We start from the raw sequence: 15,627 nt of genomic DNA, 5'->3' as shown, positions 1-15,627 counted from the left end.
TGAAATCAAATAATGGCCATCAATGACACTTATCTGTGAATTAGAATCTCATCACAGTGTACAATAGGTATTGGTTTGAAGCTTACTTAAACCGTGTTTCAATACTTAAAGGGATTGTTCACCCCAAAAATTCTGTTGTTAATTACTCACCCTCGTGTCATTCCAAATCCTTCATTCATCTTCAGAATGCAAATTAAGATATTATTGATGAAACGAGCGACATGAGGGTGAGTAATTAATGACAGAGTTTTCATTTTTGGGTGACCTATCCCTTTAAAGATGTATTTTTACTTATCTGAAACCAGAAAAATGTGGTGTTATTTTACAGATTGCATGATGAGATGGTAAAACTAATGAGCTTAATTGAACAAATGTTATCAAGCACGTAAATAACGTAATCAGTGGTTCAGACAATGAATTCATTGGGGTGAGTTTTGTGTGGTCACATTGTTGCAGAAGGTTATATTAAGCAATCTGATGATTTTGTAGTTGTGTTCTTTGTAATCTGCAGTAATCTGTGTTCCACTGTTTTGATTTTCTGTTCCCTCTGACCGCATATGATGTCTTTGCCCCAAATAGGAGTCCGAATGTTAAAATGTATCCACTGTCTGACCTGAATTCAATTTTAACCAGCATCCTGTGACTGTTTATTGTATTGTTTAAGAGTCTTGTGTATTTTGTGTAATGGTAATATGGACTGTAATGTTTTCATCCGCTCATAATGGTAGTCCACTAATGAGGCTACAGCTGGAAGGGAGCTTGAGGGCACTAAACATGTCTGCTCCCCTTTGATCGGCTTTAATTATGTACATGTCACGGCTCGTGAGATCTCTGACAAGTGGTAGGACAGCAGCTTAACACCCCTCCTCTCCACCATATTCTTTGTTTCTTTTCATCCTCGCGGCTTGTTTTCGCACATCCTTTGTATTAGGATTGAATCTTGTGGCATTGATTTAGGCTTCTAAGGCCAGTCTAGTTGTTTTTATGCTGTTGTTGACTTACTTCAGGTTGATTTTGAACTGCTTGAAGGAGAATATGCCTGGTTTCACATACATCAGAGAGAATGAAGAAACAAATGTGGCTGCTGAATGGTCTGGAATTGTTGTTTTATCATTTATTAATCTAGCATCAGTTGTGTGAAGCACTGCTCTCACAGAATTCACTTTCATATCAAGCAGCTTGTGTTGGTCAACATGGTGTGGTCAACTGGTTGCAAAATCTGTGTAGGGTAACCAAGTGAAATTCTATGCATATCTAAATTTAAGATAATTCATAAAAATCCTATTTTTGGTGTATTGTTGACTGGTCTCTGCTCTTTGCCCTTTTCTCCATCCCCTCTTCGAAGTCCCTGCAGCGGCATGGGTCTAGTATTCACCAAATAAATTGTGACATGAGCTGTTCTATCTTGTTATGTTATAACACCCAGAGTCCAACTGGAGTATGGAGCCTGCAGAGCCCAAACACAGATTAGCACACTAATCTAACCTACAGGTTTAAGGATGGTGGGATCAGCAGTGCCGATTCAGATTCAGTACTCAGCACATCCTTCAGCAAAGGGAAGCTTTTCATTATCATTAGTTCAGATTACAACCACATATCCACCTGCTCAAGCATTATCTGCTGATTAGATTAAAATGGGAGGGAGTGATTTTCTACATAGGGTTGAAAAGCTGTTAAAGGAATGTTCTGGATACAATAAGTTCCGCACAGTCAATCACATTTGTTGCATTTTGTATTTCATCACTGACGTAAATCCCACATGCGTTTCCGATACATATCAACAGAAGTCGTTGTAAGGTAAAGATGTAGCATATCTTGTTTTTATCATCAGATATTACAAATGTGTGCAGACAACTAAAAGGAAATGAGCTGATGTCCTGCTGATTCAAGGCAGCATTCTGATGGACTACCTGCTCAGTTCCATGTAAATAAGGAAGCTCTCTTCTCAGCATGCTTACGAGGATATTGTACAAAGGTTACCGCCACTACTCCATTATTACAATGTAGTTGAAATATATGGTTAGTGAGTGATTCTATCACATTAGCTCCATGTTTATAACATGTATTTGCCAAGTTTACATCCATTTAGTCTCAGCCTCAGACGTCACACCCACGGACCTCTGGCTAAACGTCTGAAGCATATAGCACACTTTTCTGGAAACACTTCAGGAATGTCGAAGTCGCCATCTGACTGGTTGAACTAAACCGGATTTCCGGGAGACGCGAGTGTTGCATTTACATTCGGTCCGCCGGGAAACAAAGATTCGCAAAAATCCCTCACGAAAGAAGAAAGCCGTAGTGTTTACAAATGTGATGACAAAAGCTTATCAGGGTCAGCTAAACGCTGGATTTTCAAAAGTATGTGAAATATTTCATGTTCGTGGCATATAATCTTTAAAATACATCCCAGAGTTTCACACACCGGTCTGTTATTGTGGCAAGTCTGGCAACATTTCCATACCCCTAAACGTGACGCTAAACGAAACGAACGATGATTGGTTGTTTGACATGTCGGTCAAACGGCCTCATGGGCGGGCCTTGGACAATGAAAATGGCCATATATTCCAGACCTTCAGTCGTCAGTCTGAAGGTCTGGTTACGCGAGACTAACATCCATTAGGCTATAAAAAACTGGGATGAATTCAAATGATTATATTATTATATATTATGCTAAAAACTTAGCTCATTTAGTTCCCATTCCTTAACTTCAATTCAACATATTTGCATTTTTATTATATTATGGATTCAGCATATTGAAGATTAAAGGGTGAAATGTTTCTACTAGACTGGATCTACTGCATTAAGATTTGTTTTGTTAATCATCGGTGTCTTCTATTTAGCTAATGTGGTATTTCAAGTGAAGCAAAAATATCTCAAATTTAGATTACAATTAATTATTTAATTATTAAATTATTTTTTAAATAATTTATGTTTACCTGAGGAAAAAACTGTAATGAAAAGCAAATAAACATTTGCCGAAAAACACGTCAATGACCTTAAAATACATTCACTGCAAACAAAAGCACTAAGCGCACCAAATACATTCTGCTCACTTTATTAAACAGAACAATTCTCTAATCTGTAGAGTTCTCAGAACGCCTCGCGACAGGCACCTCTTCCGATTGACCAGAGGGGCGCTGTGGCGCTGTCCACGGCCGATTGATCCGAGCTGACGACCTGATAGCCTTCACCAAACAATTAAGAGATATTTCTGTTAGTGTCGTCTCAAGAAATATCCTTTAATTGTAAGGTGAAGGTTATCATTCTTCTTCCTGTTTAGAGAAAAATGTCAGAAAAGTATGCAGGAACATTTCTACAAGAAACGTGACTTGAGTCCCATTTACGCGTTTTTTTTCAATACCTAACGAAGATAAAGAAATTGTTCCATGAGTTGCCAGAATCGTTCAAACGACTCACCTTATCTCTATAATGTTTTATTGTAAAACTGCGTATACTCCATATATAGATTCGACGCTAGTCAGTCATTCACTATTCAGTCATTCAGTCTCAATCACCCACTTGTTTTCCTTTGCTCCGTGGTTGCTACAGACTCCGTTTCTTTTTCAGGGTGCTAGCGGGGTCTATAGAGAGTACCGGGCAAAATATCCACCGATAAACGGAGCGTCCGCGATCGCTCTTCTCACTTCTGGAGTCGCCGTCAGCGCGGCGAACTTCTGTGGAGAATCTGAACCGTCCGTATCAGCAACTTTTCTTTCCCTCCAGCACCCCTGAGTTTAAACCCAGTGAGGTTTTGTGCGTCTCATTTGAAAATCATTGGTTAGCACTGAATGTTTGAGGAGAGTCTCCTTCCCGGTGGCCGGTCGAACTTCGCGCGCTCAGGGCTGCACTAGACCTCCAGCCGCCACTCCGCTATGGCGACTCTCTCCGGCGAGCGCATATTGCATTTCTCCTTGGTTTTACCGTACCGATCCGATCTTTCGATTCTTCGGTCACGTGGTGGAGCGAAACTCGAAAGACTGCAAGCTTTGAGAGAGAGTGAGTGAGGAAGAGAGAGAGAGAGAGAGAGAGAGAGAGAGAGGGGGGGGGGGGGGGGGGGGGGTCTCTCTCTCTGCGCTGCAGTTAGCAGTATCCAAACCACACCGAGAGCTGGAGCGCGCGGACCCGTTGCTTTGCCTCTGACCGTGGTACCCCCGTCGTTTCCCTTGCTCTCCTACCCCTCCTTTTCTGCTTTCCTTCCTTTGAGAGCTTCTTTTTCTCCCCGCGAATATCTTTTCTCACTTTCAATTTTAATAGATCTCGGAGAAAGATAGAAGTGACGCATCCTTGATCTCCTCCACAGCAGTCGTTTTCGCGCACGCTCTTTTTCGCTCCGGAACTGGATTTTTGAAACGACGTGGACGTGTGGATGATACACCGAGGCGAGAACTGGAGATGGAGTTGCTCGTGATCAGCCTCTCCTTATGGATCCTGCAGTGCCGCTCTGCTCGCGCGGACTCCATTATTCACATCGGTAAGCACGGTCTCGGATAGACGCGGTGGATGGCTTTCTTCAGTGCATCGTATTTTAAAGTCGGGAGCGTGCAGATTTGACTTGAAGGCGTATTCGCTCCCCTGAACTGTTTGACATTTGATAAACGGCTTTAACTTCTCAGGAAACATTAGCAAACAGGTCCACAAAGTGCATTTCAGGTGGTGCTGAACGCGTAAGCTTCACGAATGATTTTAGGTACACGTATCAGCAAACCGAGACATCTATTCTCGGTCTGTTTCAGGGTTAACTCCAGTCCACCCCTCCCCAGCCTTAAGCCTGAACTTTGAACGTGATGGAAATTTTAATTTCGTTCATTGAGGTACTGAGCGCGCGACAAGTCTCTTCCCGTGCCCGCTTGACGTTTCTTAACAGAACTTCTACTTGTGCTGATGCCTTCTTAGTGTAGATTGTATCACATTTATCTCAGGCGCTTTTGTTTTATCAGTCGTTTGTGTTAGTGAGCTTGGCAGCCTTGTGTCAGTATGCAGCATACAGACCTCTTTGGTAACTTATGCTGGGAACGAAATTGATTTGATGCTGACTTCAGTATAGGCGCAAAACACACCTAAATATGTTACTCGCAGAAATGTGGTCGTATTAGGCTAAACAACACTGGTTCATGCCGTATTCTGATGCGTAAAGCGTTGTAAATCTAGTGCTCTTCTGTTAGGGAACCTCTCTTTAGTATGCAGTGGATGTTCTGCATCATCCGGTGCGCTTGACTGTTCTTCTCATCACCAGGATCACTCAAAATTGGATTTGAAGCTGAGTTTTAAAGAAGGATGATGTTAAGTCCCAAAGTTGAAGCGTAGACTCTACTGTAAGACAAATTCGCACTTCAACAGATTTAACCTTTACTGCAATTATCTCATGCTCTGACTTCTTGTTAGTTAGCCCATCAGTTATATATGTAATTCTTCTCAGGCTTTTATTGCTATACTACGTAATCAGGTATAAATGGTTTATCCTTGGTATATATTATAATTATAATTATAATATATACCAAGGATATATTATAATTTTTTATAATTTTTCCCTGGGTACACAGTAAGTTTTGCAGTGTTAAATGAACTCTATTAGAGTTAAATTTAACACTCGGCCAGAGTGTATTTGGTCCCACTCAGAATTGGTGATAAATTGACTCTCGTCATAGTGTTACATTTTCAGAGTTAAATGAACTCTATTTTGAGTAAAAAATGAACACTGCTCAACACTGAATAGTGTTACCAGAGTTTAACACTAGGGGAAATTCTATTCTGTTCTGTGTTACCACAATTTAACTCTAATTAGTGTTAATATTTCACTTATGTAGAGTTCATTTACATTTATAATAGTGAAAAATTCTCTAATTTGAAATCCCATTTGGTGTTTTTAAAACAGAACAGAAAACAAGATCAACGATGTCAGATTTAAAACATTTATTACAATGCTGTCATGCTCAAGAAACATACACAATTACATGCACAAAAATACATCACGTCTGCATGAAATGACAATACATCACTATATTCAGTACAGAAGCTGTTGAACCACCTAGCTAAGCAGCCTTGCTCTAACCTCAGCAATTCAAGGACCTTCACTTTGCCAACATCTTTGTTGAACACAGTGGTCTGAATGAAAGTGTACATCTTGTGTAGAATAGTGTTATAAGTGGTGCCAAAAACAAAGTGTGCCTTAAGAAGTTTGTTCACCAAAAATTAGAATTCTCATTAATTACGCACCCTCATGTCATACCAAACCTATAAGACTTTTGTTCCTTTTCTGAACACAAATGAAGATATTTGTAATGAAATCTGGCAGACTTCTATCCTTTCATCGACAGCCTATAACTACATCTTTCAAGGCCCAGAAAGGTGTTAAAGACATCATTTGATTAACCTGTGAGACTCTGGTGATTTAACTTCAGTTTTATTAAGCAACACGAGTGCTTTGTTTGCGCAAAGGAAAAACAATTTTTTTTAACACTTTATGAAAATATTAATCCCTGACAAGCATACACGAGAGCACTATGACAGATGAGTGTTTTGTTTGAAATTAAAGCAGACATTTTGTGAATCCATGCATAAAATTAAGATTAAACCAGTGGAGTCACATGGATTACTTTAATGATGTCATTACTACCTTTCTGGTCCTTGAATGTGCTAGTTGCATGGACTCTCAATGTAAGGACAGAAATCTCTCAGATTTCATTAAAATATCTTCATTGGTGTTTTGAAGATGAACGAAATTCTTACAGGTTTGGAACGACATGAGAGTGAGTAAATGATGACAGTTTTCATTTTTGGGTAAATTAACCCCATTAAACAGTTTGTCAAAGGCATCAAGAGAAGAGATTGACTTGCATGGAATGGCATGCTGATCAAAACTGAAGTACTGGTGAACTGAATAATTCTTCCCTGAGCCAGGAGACAGGGCTGAACACTTCCAGCAATGTCTTGAATATGCTCCTCAATGCTTGTTCCACTCTGAAAAAAAAACAAGCAAATTGCAGAGGACTATCACTGATATGTTAAATTAAAAAACTACAAAAAATAATAATTAAAAACAAACCTTCTAGAAGATATCCCTACTTGAGACGTAGACACCTTTCCTGGTCTCTTCTGGCCTTGACAAGACACAAACATCAAAGCATTTTAAGATCCTCAACAATGCTATATGAAGTTAATCCTTAGTCACAGTTAAAAACTGCTGTGAAAAGTGGCACAATGAGATTTCTCTTTTCATTTTGTACCTTCAAATTATATTCCTCGTTCTTTAGAAATGCCTCTCTGTATGGTTATGATTCCGGTGTTTCTTAGAAAGACAAAAATACAGAAAAAGGAGGAGAAAGTGTTTTAAAATCCAAGAGAAAAATACACCACCTGTATTATGGGCATGTGATCAAAACATTTAAAAGTTGTCAAAAATGCATTAAAACTAAAACAAAACAGTGTGATACTTACGTAGCCATTTTTGAAGAAGGTACAGGAACAAAGACACAATTCCTCTGGCACAGTTTTCGTTCATCTTCCTTGGTGGTGATATACTGCAAAAAAAATATATATATTTTTTAAATATAAACATTATATATATATATATATATATCATATCGTTATCATATATATAGTTATTTATATGAAATATTACCTATTCTTTTCTTTAATGTCAGCTGTCAGAATATTGACAGTTTTTCTTTTTTCATCGAAAATCGATCAGACCAGCTTAATAATAATAAAAAAATTAAAAAAGCAAAGCAAAAACTTAAATATGGTATATAAACAATAAAAATACTACTTCAAACAATACTTAATTTTAAACACTTTTACCTTATAAAGATCAAATGAATGTTGTGTTTTTAAGTAGATTTATGAGTTTAACAGTCCCCCAAATGCATAAGTAATAAAGACGTATTGCCATCAATGTGGCTTCAGTAAAGATGCGACGGCGGTGTTCGACTAATTTATCTTCACAGAACTTAATTAATGCCGTCGGACACATTTAGTCTTTCGTGAGCTGAACAGCAGCAAATGTAGAGTTTATATAACATTCCAACGGTTTTCATAACATCATATAATTTATTCAGAGTTACATATCTAACGTCGTAGGACATGCTATAAGACATTTCTTTCCACAACAACAATAACGTGCTATTCATTATAATTACATTCTAACATCATTTCATTACATTCGAAAATCGAATTAAGTAAGATTACTGACATCATTTAAACTTTATCTTTACCACATTGAGATGAAAAAGCACATTTCTCCAACATACTGACTTGCCTATTCAATACCTATTCGATATTTTTTCTATTCGTTAAAAAAATACCTTGCATGGACATGTGTAAGGAAAGTATTTTAGCATTTCATCTTCTTGTTTAGCTTTGTAGAAAACGTTGTAAACGTTTTTCATACAATAAATTTATGTATCCAGCACAAATACAAAGATTTTATGCTGTATGAGAACTTTTCACATGTTTTAGACTAGATTTAGAAAAGATTTCTCCTTTTTATAACCTTAAACATCCTTATTTGTCTTTGACCCGCATGTGTTGGCGAAGTGATTAAAATGAGCGCACTTTTGTTGCCTCAGTGCACGGCATGAGGCCTCAGCGGCTGTCTGTTGATGGCTAACCGTGCATGTAAATAAATAAAGCCCTATTTGCTTCTCCTACACCTTTGGCACTTCAAGCCGGTTGCTCTGTGCATTTTATCCCTGTCACCTTGATCTCAATATGTCATATCATCAGCGGGTCACTGTTTATAGTCCTGCACAGATCAGCCTTATTGATTGCATCCAGACACATTCTGATTTAATACTGGGCTGTATTTCCAAGTGTCAAGGACTTGTTAGTGAAACAGCACTTTATGGGTTACTCAGTCATGTGAAGTCAAAATTTAAATTGCTCTGTGCAGTATTATGTCTTGGATTAATCCGTAAACAACTGAATGAAAAAATTACCCTGCTTAGTACATGGCCCACTGGAATGCGTGAATCTGATAGGTCAGTTGTGGCAAAGAAGAGTGAAATATTTTTGTATAATGACCTCTAAACTTGGATATTTCACCATTGACCAACAGACCAGCGCTCTCGCATTATTTCTGGTCTCTCTCTTTTCATATCAGTACAACGTTGGCAGCATCTTGCAATTCGAAACATTTGGATTGCAAATGAATAGTTTTTAAATTAATATTGTAATATTGCATCAGTGAACGTCTTGTTGTTAAGCCGATTGTTTTCATTTGTGGAAGCATTAAGCTAATCTACCAATTTTTTTTAAGATATTAAAAAACATTTGTCATATCAATACTTCATATCCAGTTGTTTATTTATCTTGTAAGTAGCTGTGCAATAAGAGCATAATCCCTTACTTCATTACTTTTTTCCATTTCATTCATCTGCCTAGGATATTTTGTTTGACCTGCCCACTTTTTATGTCTTTCAAGGACACAGCAAACTCCAGCAACATATAAAAACAGCTCATATTTATCACGGATGCACCTTGTCACGTATAAGATCCCCTTGACATAAAAGATCTTCCTGTAGGCTTACAACCCACTGTGTTTCCACAGACTGCAAAACGCCCTTGACAAATTAGGGATGCGTATAGAATATTTCCAGCATTTGCGCTCTCCATGGTGCTGAACTCGCTCTTGAAATGCGGTGTGTTTTCGGTAACCTGAATGGGTATAATATAGTTTCAACAGTTTAACCCACATGATGAATCTGCACTCCCTTCATTTTTACCCCAGAAATGGATATGAAAGTTTTGAATGACTGTGAAATGGTTTTCAACGAGAATTATGTATTAATAACGAACATTCTGTTTCTTCCAACAGGAGCTATTTTTGAACAGAACGCCATACGGGACGATGAGGTTTTTCAGCTTGCCATTTCAGACCTGAGTTTGAATGACGACATCCTCCAGAGCGAGAGGATTACCCATTCTATCAAACTTATCGAGCCCAACAACCCCTTCCAGGCAGTACAGGAAGGTGAGTGAGTGACTTGTATCTCTCAGCAATCGATTAACAAAGCCGTTCTACTTTATCTTTATGTCTGATCCATTTGCTCGAGCAGTTACCCGATATCTCCAGACCTTCTTGTGAGGCTCTAACGTCAACAAGTAGAATAGCTGTAGATGTGGGATTTCCATAAATGTTGGTTTGCTCCTCTCAGTCTTTTATTTTTATTTAAATCTTCTCTTTTCTTTAAACAAACTAATGTGTTGTCAGTATGTTCTGATGATGAATCTAAGTAGCTAAAATAGGCACCTCTTGGAATCAGAATCCAGTGGAAGAATAGCCATGTGGAAATGTGCTGAGGACATATGTGATAACATGCTGAGTGTGTTTGTGTCACACAGGCAAGCTGGATCAGCAGTGCCGCTCGCAGACATTGATGTATGAATGTAGCACGACTTGATTTATGTGATCAAGCATGAAGTCCAGCTGTCATCATCTGTTTCCTCATATGAGCAAATCCTCAGTTTGATCGTGGCTACCTGATATAAGCCATTATTATAATGACTAACTTCACTCACATTGCAGAAAGAGTCCAGGGGCCAACTTCATGAAAATCTTAATACAAAGTTGTTACATTTCTTAATAATTAAGTTTGTTAGAATGTTCCTAAGTGCAGTTATTCTACTTCTCATATATCTTAAGAAGTTCTTGTCAGTTCTCAAAGACGAAAATAAATTAAACATTAAAAACGAGGTCCCTATTTAAGTTGAAGTTAACTTCAAATAACTTATAAGTTATTCAAAGTTATTTACAGTGATTTTAGGAACATTAATTTTAGGTTTTCTTTTTAGAACTATGTTAAGAAAAAAGCTAAGAACATTCTTGAAGTCCCACTGCAGTCACTAATTTTATCCCTTTAAACTCCTCTTTGATGATCAAAATGACATATTTAAATATTTTTTTCCCTGTGAAAATAATTTCTTCATGCCTTAAAACAGCTTCCCTCATTTAGTAAACGTGGATATAATATTTACATTAATATGCAAATAATTCTCCACCTTCACTCAATCACATGTATGTCTGAACCAGAAAATGATTCCAAAGAAGAACACGAAGAGCGAATTATACAGGGTCGTCTCTTCAACATCAGACACGTACAATAATTGATACCATTAGCCTTTGGCTTGATATGTTATCAAGCAGCTAATAACGTGTTGCTAATGTCACACAAACCATGTTCCTGTTCGCCATCTCAGGCAACTATCTTCTAAAAATCATCGTCCTTAGGTAATAACGCTTTGCTAATGACATGAAAAGCCCCTCTCTGCAAATTGACTGGATTGGTTACATGTTTGTAATGGTAGGAAACAGGGGCTGTATCAAACCGAATTTATAAACTATAAAAAAGCCTTTTTTCGCTGCATTTTTAAGGAAAAGCCGTGGTGGTGACTGATGAATTTGCACTTGTTTCGTCTTTAAGCATTAAAAGCACCAGATATACATGTAAACAACATTAAAAACGTGATTTTCACCAAAGGAGGTCTTTAAGAAATGTTTTTTTGGGAATACATTTTTTAAAGCTAAAAAATAAGTAAATGGTAGATAAATGTTTGGTGGATCCTTTCCAAGAGTGTTAAGAAATGACAGAGGGAATGATTGCCTATCCTAAGGATATTGAATATTGTGCTTCTGTCTGGTTTCCAGGGGCTCTGGGATCGATTAGCCTCCCTGGTTTTGAGTGACAGTTGAGTGGTGATGACCTTTCACTTTGCTCTTTAGCTCACATTCACCCTACTGAGAAGAAACTCACCTGTCAAATATACCCCCCCCTCACACACACAGACAAAACCACTTAATCTCCTCTATCAGCAACACACATAAGCTTTTGGCATAGCATAGTTCTAGCCTTTACCTACCAGTCAATAAAATGACTTAAGATCCTGTATGTGGACAGATGACACACAGCAGGAGTTTGTGGCTCGAGTGTGTACTGTAAGGACCTAGCTCTGTGTTTATCTCACCTGCATTTTTTTGCCAGTATGGGCATTATATCTAATTAATCATTACAGCTGTGTGACCGCCCCCTCCCCCCCACTTACCTACCCCCCCACACACACACACCTCATCATTCACCCACACAGACATCTTCCATAGTAGGTAAGTGTGTTGCTGCAGAGATGTGTGTGTGTGTGTGTGTGTTTTTATGAACAGTACTACTGCATGACAATGAACCAGTGCACGTTTTTCTTGGTGAGAGACAATAATGCAGATTCCTGTTGTGACGAGTCAAGCTAACATTCAAGAGGCAAATGTGGCCTTGTTGTGTCCTGCTGTGCTTTTCGGGGAAAAAGTGCTGACATGGGAGTATAGAGTCACCTGAAGGGGAAATCGCTTGAGAAGTGTCCTGTGTGAAAACAACTTTTAGCAAGTCCTCTGAATGCCTCTTTTTATTTCTTTTCATCTCTTCTCACCCCTTTTTTCTCTCCTGCTAAGCTGTTCTAAACCCAAGATTTGAACTGTTTGGCTTCTAGGCTGCAGGAAATAGGAATGGTCATCCTGGATGTTGTCAGATCTTTCTTTGCTCGAAAGGTTTGACACTCCCCTCTTGTAAAGATAACGGTTTTCTCCTTAATTCTTACTCTGCCCCTCCTCTATCATCTGGTCTGTGGTGCTGTCTTTTTATAAGTCAATAAGGACACTCTTCATCCTCTAAAAGTGCTTAGGTTGCTTATCAAAATACCTGTTATTGGTGGAGATATCTTCTAAAATGAACAGGTTAGAAAAATGCATACTCCTAAAAGCATTTATGAGGTTGATGATGTTATGTCATATTGTGATTGTGAGGGTAAATAATGTAACAATTGATACAAGATTGGTAAATATCACTGGTCAAATTTTGTCACATTTCTTCATTCTGGTAAAATAAAGTATTCATCAAAGTGGGCTTTTAGTACAGTCGCTGACAAAATTGCTCTCACTTCTCATGACAGTTGCTTAGTGCAGCTTTGTACAAGTCTGTAATTCTAAGCTTTTAGACTTTTCAGCTTCAAACACTTTTAAGGTTTCCTCAGAAAAAGGCCAGGACATTTTTTTTCCATAAATGACTGGCTGCTTGACTGTGCATCTGAGAGAGTCTGTGGGAAAATGTGTGTGAATATATCTTACATTTATTTGGCATATTTTTGTTATTTTTATCAATTGTAATTTAATAAGATTTTGCTATTTTTTTGTCAAGACATACTCAGACATTTTCCACCTCAGAGTAAAAGTAAAAAAAGGCATTAAAGTTTAGAATTAAAACAATTACAAATCACATTGTGTGTATTTATTGGCACAGTTATGTTAAAGTTTAAATTGTGAGATATGAAGTTGCACTTGTCAGATAAAAATTTGTCAAATTTTTCTCAGTTTTGAGAAATACATTTGCTACTGTGAGGAATAAAGTCACAATTTTGAGAAGTAAATTTGCAGTTGTGAAGGAAAAAGCTGCAATTTGTAAAAATAGTCACAATTGTTAGCTATACATTAAGTCCCGTGCAATTTTGAGGAATAAAGTCATAATTTAAAAAATTATAAAATTTGTTAGGTATTGTAACGGAGCCGACGAGACTGGAGTCAAGCGGATCCAAGTGCAAGCTTTTATTCATAGACATAGTCAAAACACAGGCAGGGTCAGACAACAGCAAACATGTATGGCACAGCCAAGACTGAAGAACAATCCTAAACAGGCTTGAGTCAGACGACAGCAAACGTAATCCAGAGGGCTAGACAAGAGTAAAGCAGCTATCACTAGGAGAGCGATAAACGCAGAACAATACTGGAGACTAAACAGAAAATAAACACAGTATGGCTTGGTAAAGTAGCTAACACTAGGAGAGTGCTAAACGCTAGACCATGGGTCACCACAATCGGTCTTGGAGGGCCAGGCTGTATCCGAAATCGCCCCCTATACCCTCATTCACTATTCCCTACATTAGTCCACTCATATAGTTCACTTGAAGGAGTGAATGAAAACGAGTGAGTGAATTCGGACACTAAGTGCACCGGAAGGACTGCCGCTTTTGCATAGTTTGCTTCCTGTTAAATAATAATTTGAAACGGGCAGCTCCAATAGTAAGATTGAAACGGGCAGCTCCAATAGTAAGATTGAAACGGGCAGCTCCAATAGTAAGACGGAAATTATGTATAAACCCTAATAGTCAATTTACAATTAATTTTGTACCTTTGTTGTATTCCACTGTATTACGCCGTGGACGAGCGCTTCTAAAATCAATGAATGGATGATTCAGCTGCGGGCGCCATCTTCTGGTGAGACGCGGGAATTCACTCGGCGCGCGACTCTCGCAGTGCATTCTGGGGATTCTCTAGCCGTTGAGTGTACATCGCGTGTACACTCGTTTTTGCGGTGCATTGTGGGATTGAATGAGTGCACTCGAGAACATCCACTAAGGTTTCGAACACCACTTAAAATGGCCGTCCCCTCAAATCAAATCAAATCAAATCAAATCACTTTTATTGTCACATCACCACAGCACGTGTGCCTTCGTGAGTGAAATTCTTGAGAGCGTGCTCCAGACACTGCAGAATAGTGCACTACAGCCCCAGTGTCCTGCATAGTTTAGCTCTAACTTGCCTCAACACACCTGCCTTGAAGTTTCAAGTATACCAAGAAAGACCTTGATTAGCTGGTTCAGGTGTTTGATTAGGGTTGCAAATCTGCTCCAAAAGGTACAAGTTTGGTGACCACTGCACTAGACAATACTTGGCAATCTGAATGAGGAAGTCCATGGCTTATGTAAGGTGTGCGATTGGCTTCAGCTGTGTAATCAGTGCATTCAGCTGTGTGTGTGTCATCAGTGCAGTGGATGATGGGAATGTAGTCCGGGATGGAGTGCAACAGTAGTGTAGTGCAAGAGGCCATATGGTGAGCGGGTGACCTCTGGTGGTGAGTGAACGGGAGTTCATAAACCGGATTCGTATTCAGTATAGTCGCAAATACAAGGAATAAATTTGCAATTAAAAAAAAAGTCCCAATTTTTGCAATTTCCAGAAAAGAGGCGAAAACGAGCTTTGATAAAAACCTGTCTTCACGCACACATTATTTCTTTCATATTCACACAGATAAATTCAAATGACACTTGCAAGATTCCTTGGTCCCTGAACTATTAGAGATAAGTTTCCCAGGCAGCTGTACAAAAATGGTGCATGGGTCCCTGTTCTCTCTCGCTCTCTCTCTCTCTCTTTCTCTCACGCTCCTGCGCTTTCACTGTCTCTTATCTAAAGCTGAGTCAGGAGGTGGTCTTAGTTGGCAATTCACATTCTGATGTGCCCTTTCAAAATGGCATCTTGTCTTGGGTCCCCAGTGAAGCTATGGCCAGTGTCTCATATTAATGAGATCCAAAATGGCTACTGCCAGGATCTCAGTTTCATTTTTAATGTAGTGCGAGCCTCAAATCACTGGACATTTCATTTATATCAGATCTCAAATGTCTGTCGCCTCAGAGGGGAACAATATATTCTCTAAGACAACAATGGCAAAGTTCATTATGGGTCCCAATAATCAGAGCTATTGTTTGTAATAGCCTGTACTCTCTAAGGGAGAGCAATGCTTTGCAATGGCATTAAATGTATTCTCTTCTCAGATTTGTGACCTTATTGCTTCACAAGTGCCACTGAAGTCTTTGTTTAAC

General features: G+C 38.7%; 1 protein-coding gene across 1 annotated transcript in view; it reads left to right on the top strand.

Annotated features, from left to right (window-relative positions):
• Window positions 1–4,392: 4,392 nt before the first annotated feature.
• grid1a (glutamate receptor, ionotropic, delta 1a) overlaps window positions 4,393–15,627 on the top strand; it is a gene marked incomplete at its 5' end in the record, with an annotated part of 277,281 nt that continues 266,046 nt past the window's right edge. Inside the window, 2 exons of the mRNA XM_079385913.1 lie at window positions 4,393–4,471; window positions 9,812–9,967. Of these exons, the coding sequence (XP_079242039.1) occupies window positions 4,393–4,471; window positions 9,812–9,967 (235 nt within the window). The remainder of the gene's footprint in view (window positions 4,472–9,811; window positions 9,968–15,627) is intronic.

This window comes from Barbus barbus (genome assembly GCF_936440315.1).
Source record: "Barbus barbus genome assembly, chromosome: 30".
Taxonomy (NCBI): Eukaryota; Metazoa; Chordata; class Actinopteri; order Cypriniformes; family Cyprinidae; genus Barbus; species Barbus barbus.
This window is presented reverse-complemented; position numbering and strand designations above follow the sequence as displayed.